The sequence below is a fragment of the Leucopleurus acutus genome, assembly GCF_964270905.1.
Source record: "Leucopleurus acutus genome assembly, chromosome: 19".
NCBI lineage: Eukaryota > Metazoa > Chordata > Mammalia > Artiodactyla > Delphinidae > Leucopleurus > Leucopleurus acutus.
Window position 1 is genome coordinate 13,487,233 of NC_139161.1, and position 16,175 is coordinate 13,503,407.

A 16,175-nucleotide genomic window follows, 5' to 3' on the forward strand; every position below is an offset into this window, starting at 1 on the left:
TGCTGTACACAGTGCTCTCCCTGGCTGGGCTATCACAAAATCCAGAAACGTCTAAAAGCAAAACGAGAGATTAAATAAAATCTAGAAAGGCACCCCTGTTCAAGGAAGAAATCTAGTGCGTCATTAAAACACATTCCATATTTATCAATGTACCTTTCCCTTCTGAGTTACAACCACATGACTCAGCATCTGTCTGTATTAAATATGGGGCATGTCCCCTTCTCCATCCTACCCACGCCCATGTTTACCCTCCTGGGAAAATCTTTTTTAAGAATGGAGTTATTAATGGCTACATAATAGTTCATCGAATGGATTTATCATAATTTCCTTGGCCATTCTCCCATACTGGGATATTTTGACTGTTTGCTTTTTTTTTTTTCCCCCTCTCTCTCTGTTTTTTCTTGCTGTTACATTAATGTTACAGTGAAAATCTTTGTACATAAAGCTTTTCGTTTATTTAATATTCTTAAGATGAATTCTCAAAGCTTAAATTTACCAGGTCAAAGTATATGGAGATTTTAAAGATGCTTGATACTTAATGTTCATAATGCTTTACAAAAAAGGGAAAATTACTCCCTTTTCATTTTGGAATCTTTAAGATAGTTTTTACTCAGGAGATTTGCCTTCTCATTATAATATTGCTTAGTTCATATTAAAAGGAGTTTGTTTATTGAGTGTTCATTGTGTAGTTGGGGGGTGGAGTTCAGAAGAGTCAACCAGATTGGCACTGAAATCCATTACAGATGATTCGTGGGTGGGTATGTCTCTGATAAATAACCACAGATGGGAACATTATTATAAGGGATATAGGGGAAGTACCATATTTGACTCCCAAACCCAACTCCCATCTCAAAAAGGGACAAATTCCGCCCAAGAAGCTCCCAAGAGCATGAAGGTACACAGCACCTGTGTCAGGTGAGATCCTGGTGGAGCTTTGGCTTAATGTACCAACATTAAGGTGTGTCTCATCCTAAACTATCTCAGCAGATCTCATTCCACCTCAAAGAGCTGGTGGTTGGACCAGAGTTCCGGCAGCCGCTGCCGCTGCGGCTGCCACTGGGGAAGCCCCAGTGAATAGTTAATCTTGCTGTTTTCCTTTGGGGCCTGGCTAAGCCTCTGTTTGTAATAGTGTTGGCTTAATTCTGGATCATGCCCTAAACTAAGGATGAAGATGAGGCTGTTTTACCCCCGCTGTGGCCTCTGATTACGCTACGTCGTGACCACTGCCACTTCCTGTTTCCCTGCTGCAGCCCCTCTGTGCACCACCCACGTCAGCTGCATGTGGGTGAAGGGGCAAAGAACAGGATGTAGGAGCCTAACATGACCCGCAAGTCACTCACCATCACCGACATTTTAACTGGAAAGAATTCTAGTGGTCATGTGGGTCACTTGATCTCAGCCACACTGGGGCCATAGATCTCCCTGATAATCAGATGAAAGTGGTCAAACCCTCTCTCCGGAAAGAAAGCATCTCCTCAAACGTTGGGTACAATTCCAGGATATTTCACAGCTCCCTGCTACCCATCCATCTAGATGACGCCTTTTATTCTGCAGATAAGGATATGGAGACCCAAAAGAGGTGCTGGGTCCTGCCCAAGGTTACGCAGAGGTGATAACTGAATTCAAACTCAGCTGTCCTGATTCCCATTGTGGGATCCATCAGCCAATACTATGAGGTTTCCACTCTATGTTGAGCCCTATATTGGGAATTATAGAAAGTTAGGGTGCTTACCAGCGAAGAAATAGAACTTGGGTTCATGAAAGGAATCTGAGATCAATCAGTAAGCAATATTCGTGCCATAGGTTCTTCTTTGGAAAGTAGAAGCTGATGTCTTCCGGTGATTCAGCAGTCATGTGTTGAGCACCTACGAGCATCTCCTAAAGGCTCTTAGTCATTGGGAGATTTATTATTTATTGGAAATTAAGACTCTTTGTCATCTCCAGCCTGAAGAAGATGTTGAGGTCCTCAAACTGATTTTTTTGTAGCTTTTTTTTTCAGGTCCTCACCCTGAAACGTTGACTGTGAAGGTGCTTGGTATTTCATGGACTTGGATGCAAGAATTAAGTGTCATATTGAAGAAGGAGTCCAGAGTTGGAACTGAAAGCTACTTAGGTAGATTCTACTGCAGCCTCAGCAGAAAAGCTCCAAGTCGTTGGGGAGTTCCCAATAATAGCTACTCAGGACATACATTTTTCGGTAGCAGGAAGAGAATCAGAGTCCAGTTTCATCTTTCTGGAAAGAAATGGGAAGTACTCTTGATTGATATTTATCTTCTCGGTTGGGTGCCAAGAGGCAGCCTTTTATCCCTGGAGGAGTCTGGTTGTGAAGCCTGGAGACTTGCCCTGAATCTGAGCTTCTATACCGACGGGCTGTGTGACTGCAGGCAGCTCTTTTACTTCTCTGAGCCTTGGTTTTCTCATTTGAAACTGGAAATAATAATACTATCCTGACCTTGTAGTTGTTGAGTCAACATAAATGACTCCTCTCCCTAGCTTGACAGTCTATTCTTTCTTTTGTAGCAAATATTTTCTTCCATCTTGTATTTTGGGGAGTAGCTTCCCAGTCTGTCTCTCCCACTAGATGGTAACTCATTAAGGGCAGGAACTCAGCCTTTCTTTCTTTTTTTTTTTTTTTTTACAATGTTTCTTCTAGCAATGTCAGATTCTGAGACACTTCAATTAATTTTGGCTTTAGATTGAGTTTCTCTCCAACACTCCACTCTCTATGTGGTGTGTCTACATTTTTCAGTGTATCCAGTGACAATGTATGCCATAAATGATTGGCTTTGGGGCTCAAAACTCAGAGTAGAAAGGTAAAGCAATATAATGGAGAGAGTACATGAAGGAGATATGGATTTTATTTGATTTTCCATGGCTGATTTGCTCTGTGACATTGGGCAAACTGTGTAACCTCCGTGGGCCTTCATCTGTGTCACCATTCCTGCCTATCTGCGATGGTGTCATGGCTGCCATATTACATCTGAGATATTTTCTGGTGCAAAGTGGTGGGTTTGGTGGTAAGAGAACTCAGCCCTTCTTATCTTTGCAGCCCCCAAAGCCAAGGGCGCCATTTTGTATGCAGTGGAGGTATTAGTTGGGGCCCAATTGGGAGGTATAAACCACACAATAATTTGAACAGGAAGAGTATATAAGTAATATAAGGAATTATTAAACTTTGATTGGAGTAACCATAAAGATGTAAAGAGAAGTCAAAGGCTAAGGGAGTAGACGCAAGCAAGAACAAACTTGAAAGGGGTCCATCTCCATGGCTGGAGTTCAGACCTCCTTGCAGGAGTTGTGGTTGTAGCCCACTGGATGGCAGAGAAGTTTGCTGGGTTTCCTGGACCAGAGCTTGTCCACAGTTGCTGGGCAGCAGAAAACAGCCCTCTGGGTTCAGGTGAGATGAGACTGGTGGGCAGGTATATAGGGTCAGGGCACCACTGGCAGTGCGAGGCCTGGCACACATGGTGCCTAAATCAGGAGGGCCATGTTGAAGGCCAGGACTCCGAGGTCACCAGGCAACTGTGTACTCCGGGCATGCAGCTGGGACAGAGCAGCACCGCATGTCCCCCGTCCTCCCCCCCACCCCCACCCCAACAGATTCTGCAGCAGGAATAAGATTCAAACCAGGAAGAGAAGCACCCTTCTTCCTGCAGGGTCCCCCTAATAAATGGCTTAATGTCCTACTCGCTGTCAAGGAGAAGTGCTTACAGGGTCCAGTCTGTTATCTCAGAGCAGAGACTTAAGGGTGAACTTGGAGCAGAAGGGCAATAATGTAATAATGTGATAATGGGTGATCCAAAAGTATTTGAATTAAATTAGGAAAAGCCACCTAATCTGTCAATAACTCCCTTAACCCCTGTTCATTTTCCCTTCTTTCAGTCCCATAAATTTTACCACCAATAAATGTCAAAGCTCTCTAACTTCTCTTGTAATTTACTCTCTAGCAGCTCATTTGCCTCTGGGGTGTTCCCTTCTGTTTTGTTTTCTTAATGAGGCACATGTCTTCTCTTGCACACACTTTAAAAGAGATTCATGCAAAGAGAGAGAAACACACAAACACCCTGAGACCCAGTGTTTCATTTCACAACTTATTTCTCCACTCAACCTTGAACTTACTTTCCTTCCATCTCTCCATTCCATTTCAAAGCAATCAACCTGTCCCTCCCAAACACATTGAGAGTGTCCCCAAGCTCTTGACTTCAACTGGCCATGGAAGGAGTCAGAGCTGATCCAGGAACCAGTCTTTCTCTGCCTTTATGGAAAATGCAGTGGCCTCCTCAAGTCAGACTGGGGAGTTAATCTTGAATAAATCTGAAGAGTCCAGTATCTAATCATTATAGAAGAAAATTGGTGACAGAGCAAACAGCAGACTGGGCAGATAATAATCAGCACAGATATTATTCAGAAAGCATTTGGAAAGGACTAGGAGTTTCAACTTGTAAAGAGCCCTCCAGATGCTCTCCTGCGGGAGAGTGTGTTATTAATAGGCTCCAAATTTGTGTCAAGACAATGTTCTTTGGCGTCAACCACTCTGTTCTTTCAAAATATTTCATTCTCTTCTAGAGAGTCAGATTTAACTAGTGTTAGTGGATGATTCCCTTGTAGGAATTAGCTAAACAGTGAGATAGGGCTACAGTTAAGACTTTCTCCAAGGATCAAGTGATTTGCAAACTTAATCTGTTTACTATCCTTCAGAAGTGTATCCCTTTAGATCAGAAAAAGTGGCAATGAGAAAAAGTAGAGGAACTTAATCTTTCCACTAGAGTGTACATCTATATATGTGGCTGTCTGACATATTTCTTTCTTTTTTTTTTTTTTTTTTTTTGCGGTACGCGGGCCTCTCACTGTTGTGGCCTCTCCCGTTGCGGAGCACAGGCTCCGGACGCGCAGGCTCAGCGCCCATGGCTCACGGGCCCAGCCGCTCCGCGGCATGTGGGATCTTCCCAGACCGGGGCACAAACCCGCGTCCCCTGCATCAGCAGGCAGACTCTCAACCACTGCGCCACCAGGGAAACACTGTCTTACATATTTCTTTGCAAGTGTTGGACATTCTGGGCCAGTGGAATCAAGCGTAGCTTGGCAGGAAGCCATCTCAGTACTTTTTCAAGCTCCATCTACTTACCACTGTGTGTACCAAGGAAATCATGCTCTTAAATGATCAAGAATAAGACAGTGGGTAATGGGATTATGGACAATCTTTATTTTCTTCTTTTTCGTTTATCTGTATTTTCTTCAATGAGTGTGTGTTATTTCTGATATTAAATATATGTAAACATTGTAATGAAAAAAAAACCCTCACATTTTTCTTCTCTAAATCTCAGGCTGTATTACTGCTTTTTGTCTCCTATCTACCCAGAACCTTTTTAGCCTCTTCCCTCCCCCTGTTTAGATTAACTGCCAAAAATCAGCAGACTTCCTTTTTGGAAGAAACTTTTGGAAGAGATTTATTTCTTCACTCTTGAACTACTAAAAACAGCCTGTTTTTCTTCTTCCCCTAACCAAGTGGTGATTGATGCTACACCTGCCTCTGATGTGACAAAATGTAAGCGATGAATAAAACCTTTTCGTGATTCTTGCACATTCGGGGGCAGCGTAGAGCTCTCCCCGGGGGCACTGAGCCATGTGAAGATGCTCTGTGGGGAGTTATTCCGCCTCAGGCACCGTTGGGCCAACTTGCAGGCACCTTGAGGATCTCACCCATTATCACTAACCTTTGATATTGTTGCTGTGCTCTTTCAGATTTTTGACAATGAAGCCAAAGATCTGGAGAGAGAAGTGTGCTTTATCGATATTGCCTGCGATGAAATTCCAGAACGTTACTACAAAGAATCTGAGGTGAGCAATAGATGGGGTGACATGTGGAAGAGAGTCATTCAATCATTCATTCAACAAACATTTATTAAGTCCACACTGACCTGGGACACTTCCATCTGTCTTTGTGTTGATTCAATTTGCTTTCACATCTTGCTGGACTCTTTACTGCGGGTCTCAAAATGAAGTCCCTACTGCTTGGGGCCCGTGGTTAACCCCGGCTGCCACTCAATTTCAATGTAGTCTCCTATCTCCCCAGCTCTGCCATCAATCTGGGCAGCAAAATACTCACAAGGCTGAACCACCGAACGATAACTGGCCTATAAAATGCAGCAGCCACCTCTGGCTTCCTGTTTGGCCAGGCCTGGGCCCAGCCTGTCTCCCCCCCTCTGCAGGAGCTGTGTTTTATTTGTACCTTTGGGGTCTAACACAAAGAAAATGCTCCATCAATCCTCCCTGAGTGCATATTGAAACTTGGACAGCTCATCTCTGCACAGAACCTTTCTCTCAAAACCATAAGTGCCTTCATGCAGCCCTCTCCTTTTTTCATCTTGACTAAGAATAAATTTAAGAGAATTTGTGTCTGTATGACTCCTACCTACCAGAATCCATTGTGTGCCTCAGTGCGAACTTGCTATTTTACTGTTAGTGCAAGTCCCCATTTGTATCCTGTTAGTATTTTATTAATGGCTGCTGACAGAACTTGGGTGACCCCCTTGGAAATAATGTCCCAGCCCTGCAATGACAACAGATGCTGGGCTATTTTTGTTGTTTAGCAACATTCAGCCAATCACAATATGTTTGGAGTTGGGGCCCCAGTCTCGTCCTTGAGCTGTAACACATGGACCTTGAAACTCTTCCCTCAGCTTGGTTAAGGCTGATTTAAGACATAATAAATAAACCCGGTAAAAATGAATTCTACCGTGACACACACTGGGCTCCCAATGTGGTTCAGATTTTTTTTGCTTCCACCTTTTGGGATTCGTTTGGATATCAGAGTCTAACCCAATGTTAGCAAATGCTTAGCTGCTTAATTGCAGGCATGGGCTCTGCAGCTGCTGTCTCTTTAAAGTCGGGGAGAGGCTGATGTGAATTACTCTTGGTGGGACTCAAGGATGAGCTTTTGAACGTCATCAATTTACATTACATTCTGCAGCCAACCACACTTGTGAATTTTCAGAAGAACAAAATGAAATGCTCTCTGTATAACTGTAGACCTGCTCAAGAGGAGAAGCTTGGCCTCCCCTTGTCTTAGAGGAGGTACTTCTGTGGTTTCATCTCAAGGCCACCAGTACTTATGGGGCTTCAGTGATGTGCAAAGCATCATGCAGTGCATTGGGTGAAGCTGTTGCCCCGTCGCTTCTGTGGCTCCTTGGGCCTGGGGGGCTGCTGTCTTACCTGGACGTCCTGGCCTCTTTGGTAGCTCAAGCCTTCTAGAAGGGCAGCGTTGCCAGAAAACTCTGAACTGATTTCAGCTCTTCCTCTTAGATAGCTTTGGTGTGGTCCTGCCTGGCACTCGGGGAGTTCCCTTCTGATTCGGAGGAAGGGAACTTAGGACAGATATGGAACTTAGGACAGATATGGAACACTAATGACAAAATCAACAAGTCTCATTTCTAGTCATCGTGTACCTGACTCATCTCCCTGTGCATTGTGCTCCCAAGAACCACCACTGGAAAGCTTTTTCTCATTGACACAGATATTCAAGGACCATTTTTTCATGTTTCACAGTCATTCATTTTCCTGGGTCATAAAATATTCTTTTCTAGATGCAGTTTGACCAAGGAAATGAGAGGGGAATAGTCATTCATCCAGTAAATATGTACTGAGTACTCGCTGAGTGTCACAGACAATATTTAGATGGGGACGTGGCAATGAACAGAAGAGACACTGAGGGTCTCTTCCCCCACAACATTTCCAATCTAGCAGGGGAGCCAAACAACAAAGAAATAACTGCATGAGCACATATGGAGTTAAAAGTCACAGGTGCCATAAGGAAGCTTGCAGGGAGAGACCACGATAGGGAAACTGAATTTAAGAGGATGGGATCAGGAAAGATGCTCAGGGAGAAATGGCCTGCTGGGACCCGCAGGATGAAAAGAGCTGGGGAACAGTGCTCCAGGGGGAGGTGACAGCATGCATGGGAGTCCCAAGGTGTTACCTATAAGGAAACAAAAGAAGGCCAGTGTGGTTGCAGCAGCAGAAACAGAAGGAAGAATGGCACAAAGGGAGGTTGGAAAAGAGGGTGGGATCATGTTAAGACACTTAGATTTTATTTACGGGCAGTAGGATGCCTTCGAAGAAATTAAAGCTGGGGCATCATGTGATCTGATTTGTGCTTTTAAAAGATTGCTCTGGATGGAGAAGGGACTGGCCGGGAGCAGAGTGGAAGTCAGGAAACCACTGAGGTCATCGGAGTTGTCTACCTTGTTGATTATTGAAGTTATATGGCAACTTGAAGTGGGGGGCTGGGAGCAGATGGCTTGGAGGTATATTTTGAAGAGAGACTTGACAGGGATTGGTCGTGGACTGGGTGTAAAGGTGAGAGAAGAGGAAGAGTCAGGATGACCTTAACGTTTACAGCTTGGGCAACAGATAGATGGGGGTGAGAAGAGGAGTGGATTTTGGAGAAAGATGGATGGATTTTGTGATGACAGTGAGACATCTAGAACAAATAGAAGTGGGTCTGGAGCTTAAATGAGAGATCTGGGCTGGAGACAAATTGGAGAGTATTTGGGAAATAGAAGAATTTAAAGTCCTAAGGATGGATGAGAGTGAGTAAGCGTACAGTATAATGGGAAGGGGGTTCGGGTCCGAGCATTAAATTTAGGACAGCAATATTTGGAGATCAGGAAGAGGATGAGGAGGCCCCAGGGATCTACAAAGAATTGGCCAGAGAATTAGAAGGAAAACAAGGAGAGAGCACCAAGGAATGCAAGTTTCAAGAGAGGAGAGGGATTGGTTATGCTTAATGCTGGCGAGAAATCAAATAAGATGAGAATGGAAAACTGTCTCTAAGAGCAGTGGTTTTCAACTGGGGGCGATCTTGCCCCACAAGGATGCTTACAATGTCTGGAGACATTTTTTTTTTAGATTTTTATTTATTTATTTATTTATTTTTGGCTGTGTCAGATCTTAGTTGTGGCACGCGGGATCTTCATTGAGGCACGCGGGATCTTTTGTTGTGGCGTGTGGGCTCCTCTCTAGTTGTGGTGCGCAGGCTCCAGGGCATGAGGGCTCTGTACTTGTGGTGCACGGGTTCCAGAGCACGTGGGCTCTGTAGTTTGTGGCATGCAGGCTCTCTAGTTGAGGCGTAGAGCTCAGTAGTTGTGGCGCTCGGGCTTAGTTGCCCCACGGCATGTAGGATCTTAGTTCCCTGACCAGGGATCAACCCCGGCATTGTAAGGTGGATTCTTTACCACTGGACCACCAGGGAAGTCCCTGGACACATTTTTGGTTGTCACAACTTGGGAGTGCTACCAGCCACTAACCACGTCCTATAATGAACAGGACAGCCCGCCACAACAAGAGTGATCGACCCTCAAATGTCAGTATGCCAAGGCTGGGAAATCCTGCCCTGAAAGTAAAGGTCGTTGGAGATGAATGGAGGTCTGGACTCAGCTCTCACACTCAGAGCCACCCCTGCCTGTCCTGGAGTCTTACTTAATGGATGTGGAGGAAGGGGGCCCCAGAGGGCTCAGCCCTGCACACTCTGTCAAGCCCTGCTTCCCAAACGATCGCCAGCCTACATTACAGGTAGAATTTTTTCTCACTCGCCCTGGCAGTTAGACCACAGAGGAAAAGGCAGACTTGGGAGCCTGCAATAAAATAATAGGAAAAGTATGTTCCGTGGGACTCCCTTATGACCTAAACCCACCATCATTGGACTTCCAGAATCCACACTGCAGTATGAGCCTACCAGAAGGGAGAGAAGTGAGTGTCCTAGGCAGTTTAGGTTGTGTGTCAGTAGCCAGGGACAGAGAATAAGGGAAACAACCAATTCAGAATGCAAACCACTTCCAAATACATTTCTCCTCTGCACACTGTAAATAATTAACATCCTCCTCCCTGCCACAAGAGTTTCCTTCTAAAATGAAATCTGACCTTGTCATTTTCTGCTTAAAAGCCTGGTCCCCTTAGCATGGTCCTCTGCCTTCTCCCCTCCAGCCCTCCCCACCTCTGTTCTCTCAGTTTGGAAGCTTCTAGTCATTACTCTTTAGAGTTCAGCTCAAATGTGACTTCTCCTCTTTGGACTCTCCTGGGCACCCCACTCCCTACCCACTGGCAGCAAGAATTCTGGTCTGTGGCTTCTAGATCATGCTGGCTCGTGCTAGCTCACAGTTGTACCCTGAGCTCCACGAAGACAAGGGTTGTCGTCTTCATCACCATTCCCCAGCAGCTAGGACAGAACCAGCACATAGCAGCCACTCACAAAACGGTTGTTGAATGAATGAGTGAAAGCCACGGGCTTTATTTTTTCCTTCTAGCAGTGACAATTTCGGAGCGAGCGCTATCAATGAAAATGCATTTGTGGCCATTAAGCTAACAGTTGTGAGTCAGAGTTCCTTATATACATTTTTTTTTTTTCCTTTAATCTGAGGCCTACAGCTTTACGAGCTTTTTCTTCCAGTCCATCTTTGTAAGTTGACTATGTCAGCATCGTAAATAGGAACGCATTTTCTGCAGAGAAAGCTGAAATGCTGGTGGGCTCAGTCTATTCTGAGACTTTGAGGCTTATGCATTCAGACCAGGCTTATCTGGGTCACCACTCAGCTCCCGTCACACACACAGACACACACACACACACACACACACACACACACAGACACACACACACAGACACACACACACACAACCCCCTCCATCCGGGCCGAAGCAGGGGATTGAAGTAATTTCTTTTCTTTTTCCATTTGTCCCTGGAAACCTCCAAACCACATGAGGCAAGGATGCCTCTCTCACTAAGGTGACCAGAGCTGGAAGTTTTCTGCTGGGTGCCCTCTGCCTGGTGGCACAAGGGCCCCCACTAAGCAGAGTTTCAGAAGGACTCCGGAGACTCAGCATCGGCTGGTAGCTCAGCCCAGCGCTCTCTTTATTCTCATTTTGTGGTGCCGTTGTTTCCCAGCCACATCAGGGGCCTAAGCTGCAGCTCCCAAGAACCTCTTAATCTCAAGTTTTTCTCTCTATCTGTGGCAGGACTCCGCAGGGCAGCACTGCATTGTTTAAAAAAAAAAGAAAACAGTGTGATTTCTCGGGCCCAGAGAGCACCTCCAGGTGCACCTCCACAGGGCCCCACCAAGGCCCTGCCCCCATTAGAATCATGAAGCTCTTTGCATCAAGTCACATCAGCACCACCCAAGCAGCAAAGATGAAGAGAAGCCAGTGTCTGAGCAGGTTGTACTTGTTATGTGGTCGATACGTGCGTTCTTTCTTCTGCCAAGGTGCCCATCCCTCTGATGCTCTGCCAGAATTTCAAGGTGAAAATCCCAACCCAGGAAGGAGGAACTTAGGCCGATCAGTTGTAGCATGCCCTCAGAGGACACGGGCAGTGAGCCCACACCTGCAAAGCTGAGGTGGCCATTTGCGATGCAGGAACAAATCTCAACACCCAGCCTCCAGGACTGGTCCAGCCTGGACAGTCTCCAAAAGTCAGGCTTAGGGAGCTCTAACTCAGAGACCTTTGGTGTTGGCTCAAGTCCAGTGCTCTTCCTCCTGGATTCACTGCAGTCATTTTTAAGGTTCAGCTTCCATTACAAGATCAAGAGGGACCAGAAAAAGTGGCATCTCTAGTGGCCTTCCAGGGGTCTGTCCCCGCAGCTCCCCCCCAGAGACACGAATGTGGAGTCATACGCAGTTTCTAAATGTTCAGCCTTGAGTAGAAAGGGGGAAAAAGAAAAAAGAAATGTCATTTTCTGGGAGAGGAAGTTTAGAAGTAGAGGATGTGTTGTGCTTTGTTTTTTAAAAATCTTCATTGATTTATGTAAAGCAAAGGGGAGTTTATAGACCAGTGGTTTCCAACTAAGGCCAGTTTTGCTCCCCAGGGGTCATCTGGCAACGTCTGGAGGTATTTTCGATTGTCACCACTGGCAAGGGGTTGTTTGCTACGGCATCTAGTACGCAGAGACCAGGAATGCTGCTATAAACATCCTGCGATGCCCAGGACAGCCCCACAGCAGAGAATTACCCAGCCCGAAATGCCAACTGCGGCAAAGTCGAGAAACTCTGCTGTAGGCCAATCCAAGGACAGGAAATGCAGGAAAACCTATTAGAAGCAAGACTCATTGATTTCTTTCGTTTGCATTTATTAAGTGCTTACTGTGTACCAGGCTCTGTGCTAGGCACTGGGGCTACAAAGGCCATAATCGTGTCTAGTCTCCACTACCCTTTGAACTGGATCCTTTCTTTTTTTTTTTAAGAAAAAAAGGAAATTCCTCTTTCTCTTCATTTTGCAAGATGTAAAAGAGGTCTCCATTTTACCAGTGTTAAATAAAGCATAATAATTCTAATGGAGAAATCAGGGAAATTTACAACGTTTTGAACTCGGGTAGCAATGAAGGAGAATGTGAGACTGTCTCAGAAGCAAGTACCCCTGAAGTGGTATGATTGAAGGTAGGAGAGTACCAGGCAAGTTTTTAGGCAGGATTTCATTTAGAGCTTTCCCTTTGAGTTGGGTGACGAGGGGACTCTTTTGGAACTCAGCCTCCAGGCCCCCTGGATTATAGAGTTTTCCTGAACTAAGGAATCCTTACAAGCCAGTTCATTGGTCACACCCGATCTAAATATCTGCTGAATATTCTCTTAAGGGAGAGAGAAGCGAACAAAGAGATACATCTAACTTTTCCAGTAACTGTCAAGGGTAAGAGATTAAATGCTGTTTGCTAAGTACAACAGGCCCCAGAAAGGGAACAGAGAGATGAAATGAGTAAATATTGTCATACTCAGCTGTACCCTTCAGTACAAAGTGCTTCATCCAAACCACTCTGTTCCCTCAAATTAAGAATATTTTCATGTCGGTCTATATCTTGATGGTTGAGGGTGGTCAAAATTTTCAGTTATCAAAAAAAAAAAAAATTTCAGTTATCTCCAAATGGCCAGATTTAACACAGCTGCCTCCTGCTGGGGTCCACTGTGGAGTTCAGTTTGTTGTTGTGCTGTTATTGTCATTTTTTTCCCCTTTTCCCTCCATCCATCTGCTTCTTTCTGAGAATAACGCAGCTGTTTGGTGATGGGTTCCAATTTGGCGGCGCTGGGCACCTCTGGGATAATAAGAACTGTCTGCGCCCACTGGTGTGGGGCGAAGCCTCCACCACCAAAGTGCTCCCCAGTGATAGCCTCCAAAGCTGGCACAGAAAGCCTGCAAGGAGATAGTCAGTGGAAGGGTCTCCAGTAGCTGCTGCATCGCAGGGCCCTGCGCCTCTCCCTTCACAGGGTCTCCATGAGGCCAGTGCTATTAGAGAGGGAAGCACGTGGTGGCCTCTGGAAGTGGCCGGAGCAATAGATGAGAAGGAAAGCCATTGGAAGAAGAACTTTTTTTTTTCTTGGCTGCATTGGGTCTTCATTGCTGCACACGGGCTTTCTCTAGTTGCGGTGAGTGGGGGCTACTTTTCTTTGTGGTGCACGGGCTTCTCATTGTGGTGGCTTCTCTTTGTTGAGGAGCATGGGCTCTAGGCACGTGGGCTTCAGTAGTTGTGGCTCGCGGGCTCAGTAGTTGTGGCTCGCGGGCTCAGTAGTTGTGGCGCACGGGTTTAGTTGCTCTGCGGCATGTGAGATCTTCCCGGACCAGGGCACGAATCCGTGTCCCCTGCGTCGGCAGGCAGACTCTCAACCGCTGTGCCACCAGGGAAGCCCAGCAGGCAGATTCTTAACCACTGCACCACCAGGGAAGTCCCAAGTTAGGCGTTGTTAAAGTTGATGTTTATGGGGCTTATAATTAAACATAAAGCATACATGACATTATTTTATAAAAATGAGCTCACACGATGCAACTTTGCAACATGCATTTTCTCAATAACGATATAAGCTTGCCGTCTTTCTGGGGCAGTACACGTCTCTCTAGCAGACTTCGTAATGACTGTATGATGTGCCAGTGTATGATTATGCCATTCTCCATTTGGTGGACATTTAGAGTGTTTCCATTCTTTTGCTATTATAGTACTTCAGGCAACACCTTCATGCTATATATTTTTTTGGCATAGTTTTAATATTTCTGTAGAATAAGTTCTAAAAGTGAAATTGTTGTGTCAGTGGGCATGTGGGTTTAAATCTTTTTAGATATAGCCAAATTGCCCCCCACTCCAAAGCTATATTAAATGACTCTCTGATCCACACTTGTGTGGGAACACACTGAATTTTGAAGAAGTGAGATTGGAAAGGCAGTGTACTGAGTGAGAGCAAAGGCGGTGAAAAGGTAGGGAATTCCGCTGCACGTTCAAGGGTCAGTGAGTAACCGGGGCAGAAGAGAAGAGCCTCCAATGTCAAGCCAAGGAATTTGGCTTTTATTCTGCAAGTAGCTGAGAACTTTCAAAGCAGGGTCACCAGCCACCTTGCAAGGCGTCTCAATTTGTGACCACACCAGAGAAACTGACTTTCTCGGCGGGGGGGGGGCGGTGGTGAGGGCAGACCGCTGGACACCAAGAGGTTTAGAACCCTGTAACTCATCAACTTACTTGTCTCCTTCTTCTGCTACCTCTTTTCATGAACAAATCACCTTCAGCCATATTGGCAGCAATAAAACTTTGTTAATGAAAAGAAACTTTTGGAAATAACAGGGCACTAAACAGTAGTCCAGTCTTCAACAACCCTGGCTGCGTCATTTTTAGACCAATAACAAATAGGTACTCTCTTTCAGTTCTCATTTCTTCCAAGTAAAAGAAAGCTGGGTCCCCAAGTCTTACTGAAATACCACGCCTAGTGCTGGTGTTTAAAACCACTACTGTTCTTTTGGCCTAATCACGTGGAGCTACTGCAATGTTGTGAGCAAAGCCAATTTTTATTGGGAGTACTAGGAAAACGTTAGTGCCCAACTCCATCCTAGAGAAAGGATTTTTGTTTTTTAATTTTTCAAGGGGAAAAATAACCAACTTAAACTGCTGCAATAATTTTCATGAATGAGGTTCCCCAGAGCTCGGTGCCCAGAATAGCAGTTCCAAATCTTACCAATTGGATTGGGTAGTGAAATGCCAAACCATGTGAGTCAAACAGAACTGAGGCAAATGAATTCCTAAATATCAGATCAAAACCAGAGATTCTAAGTCTCTGCCAGGAGAGGAGTTGCTGATTGTGGTGCTGGGTCATTGAGTCAATAGAAAGAGCCTTTGGGGAAATGGCCCCATGTCCCCAAAGGGAGGATTCAACCAAGCAAAACATCCATTGAAGGGAGAAACAATTGGGCTTGTTGAAGAGGGATCTGTGCGAAAGATAACCTCTAGAACTCACGGATGGGGATTCCCAGCCCATGCTTTCCTTGAGTAGATGGAGCTCAACCCTAATGTACTAAGGGGCTCAGGCTTTGGGAGGCCTCCCAGGTGATCACAGCCATTGCACTTCATCAGCACCAATGATGATTCACCATCTTGAATCTCTTCCTCCGTTCAAATGAGTGGATGGATATGGAGAGGTGAGATGAGATGCAATGAGATGATGTGATGAAAGGCAAAGCATTAAAATGCACAGTACTGGCACACAGTTAGCATTTAATAAATGTTCCCTTCTCCCTGCTTTGACACTGGCATTGAGATCTGCAGATGTGTCGCTGGGGTGGTTGCTCAGTAGAAACCAAGTGTCTTTGTTTCTTAAGATTTTTTTTTTTTTTTGATGTGGACCATTTTTTTTAAGTCTTTATTGAATTTGTTACAATATTGCTTCTGTTTTTTATGTTTTGGTTTTTTGGCCACGAGGCATGTGGGATCTTAGCTCCCCAACCAGGGATCGAACCTGCATCCCCTGCATCGGAAGGCAAAGCCAGGGAAGTCCCCCAAGTGTCTTTGGAAAGTGGCTGCCATGAGTGGGGCTCTGGCAGTTTGTTTGCATATTGCTTTTTACTTGTTGGCATGAATGCAGAAGAGAAGCACAGGGTTGGTTTCAATCACTCCAGTCCACAAGATGACAGAATTTGCTGCAGGTACAGCAAGATCCTTCAGAAAATGGAGCCATTTGTACTGCTGAGACCTTTTAAAAAATGTGTTCGTATTACTTCTGTTATTGTTTACCCTGAATTCAGACTGGCATGTGCCTCTTATACTTCACCCCTAAGAAACCTTAGAGGTTGCATTTACTGTTTGTTGTGCCAACCTGGGGCAGTCTGTAGCACTGGAGTCCCAGGATGCTACCCAAGGCAGTGTGGGCATTTTATCAACTGTCTACCA

The 16,175-nt window shown here is 45.3% G+C and overlaps 1 protein-coding gene across 1 annotated transcript in view; it reads left to right on the forward strand.

The window, feature by feature from the left end:
• Window positions 1-16,175, forward strand: part of PITPNC1 (phosphatidylinositol transfer protein cytoplasmic 1) — a 253,667-nt gene that overhangs the window by 205,510 nt on the left and 31,982 nt on the right. Inside the window, exon 6 of the mRNA XM_082860482.1 lies at window positions 5,743-5,838. Coding sequence (XP_082716608.1) covers window positions 5,743-5,838 — 96 coding nt within the window. The remainder of the gene's footprint in view (window positions 1-5,742; window positions 5,839-16,175) is intronic.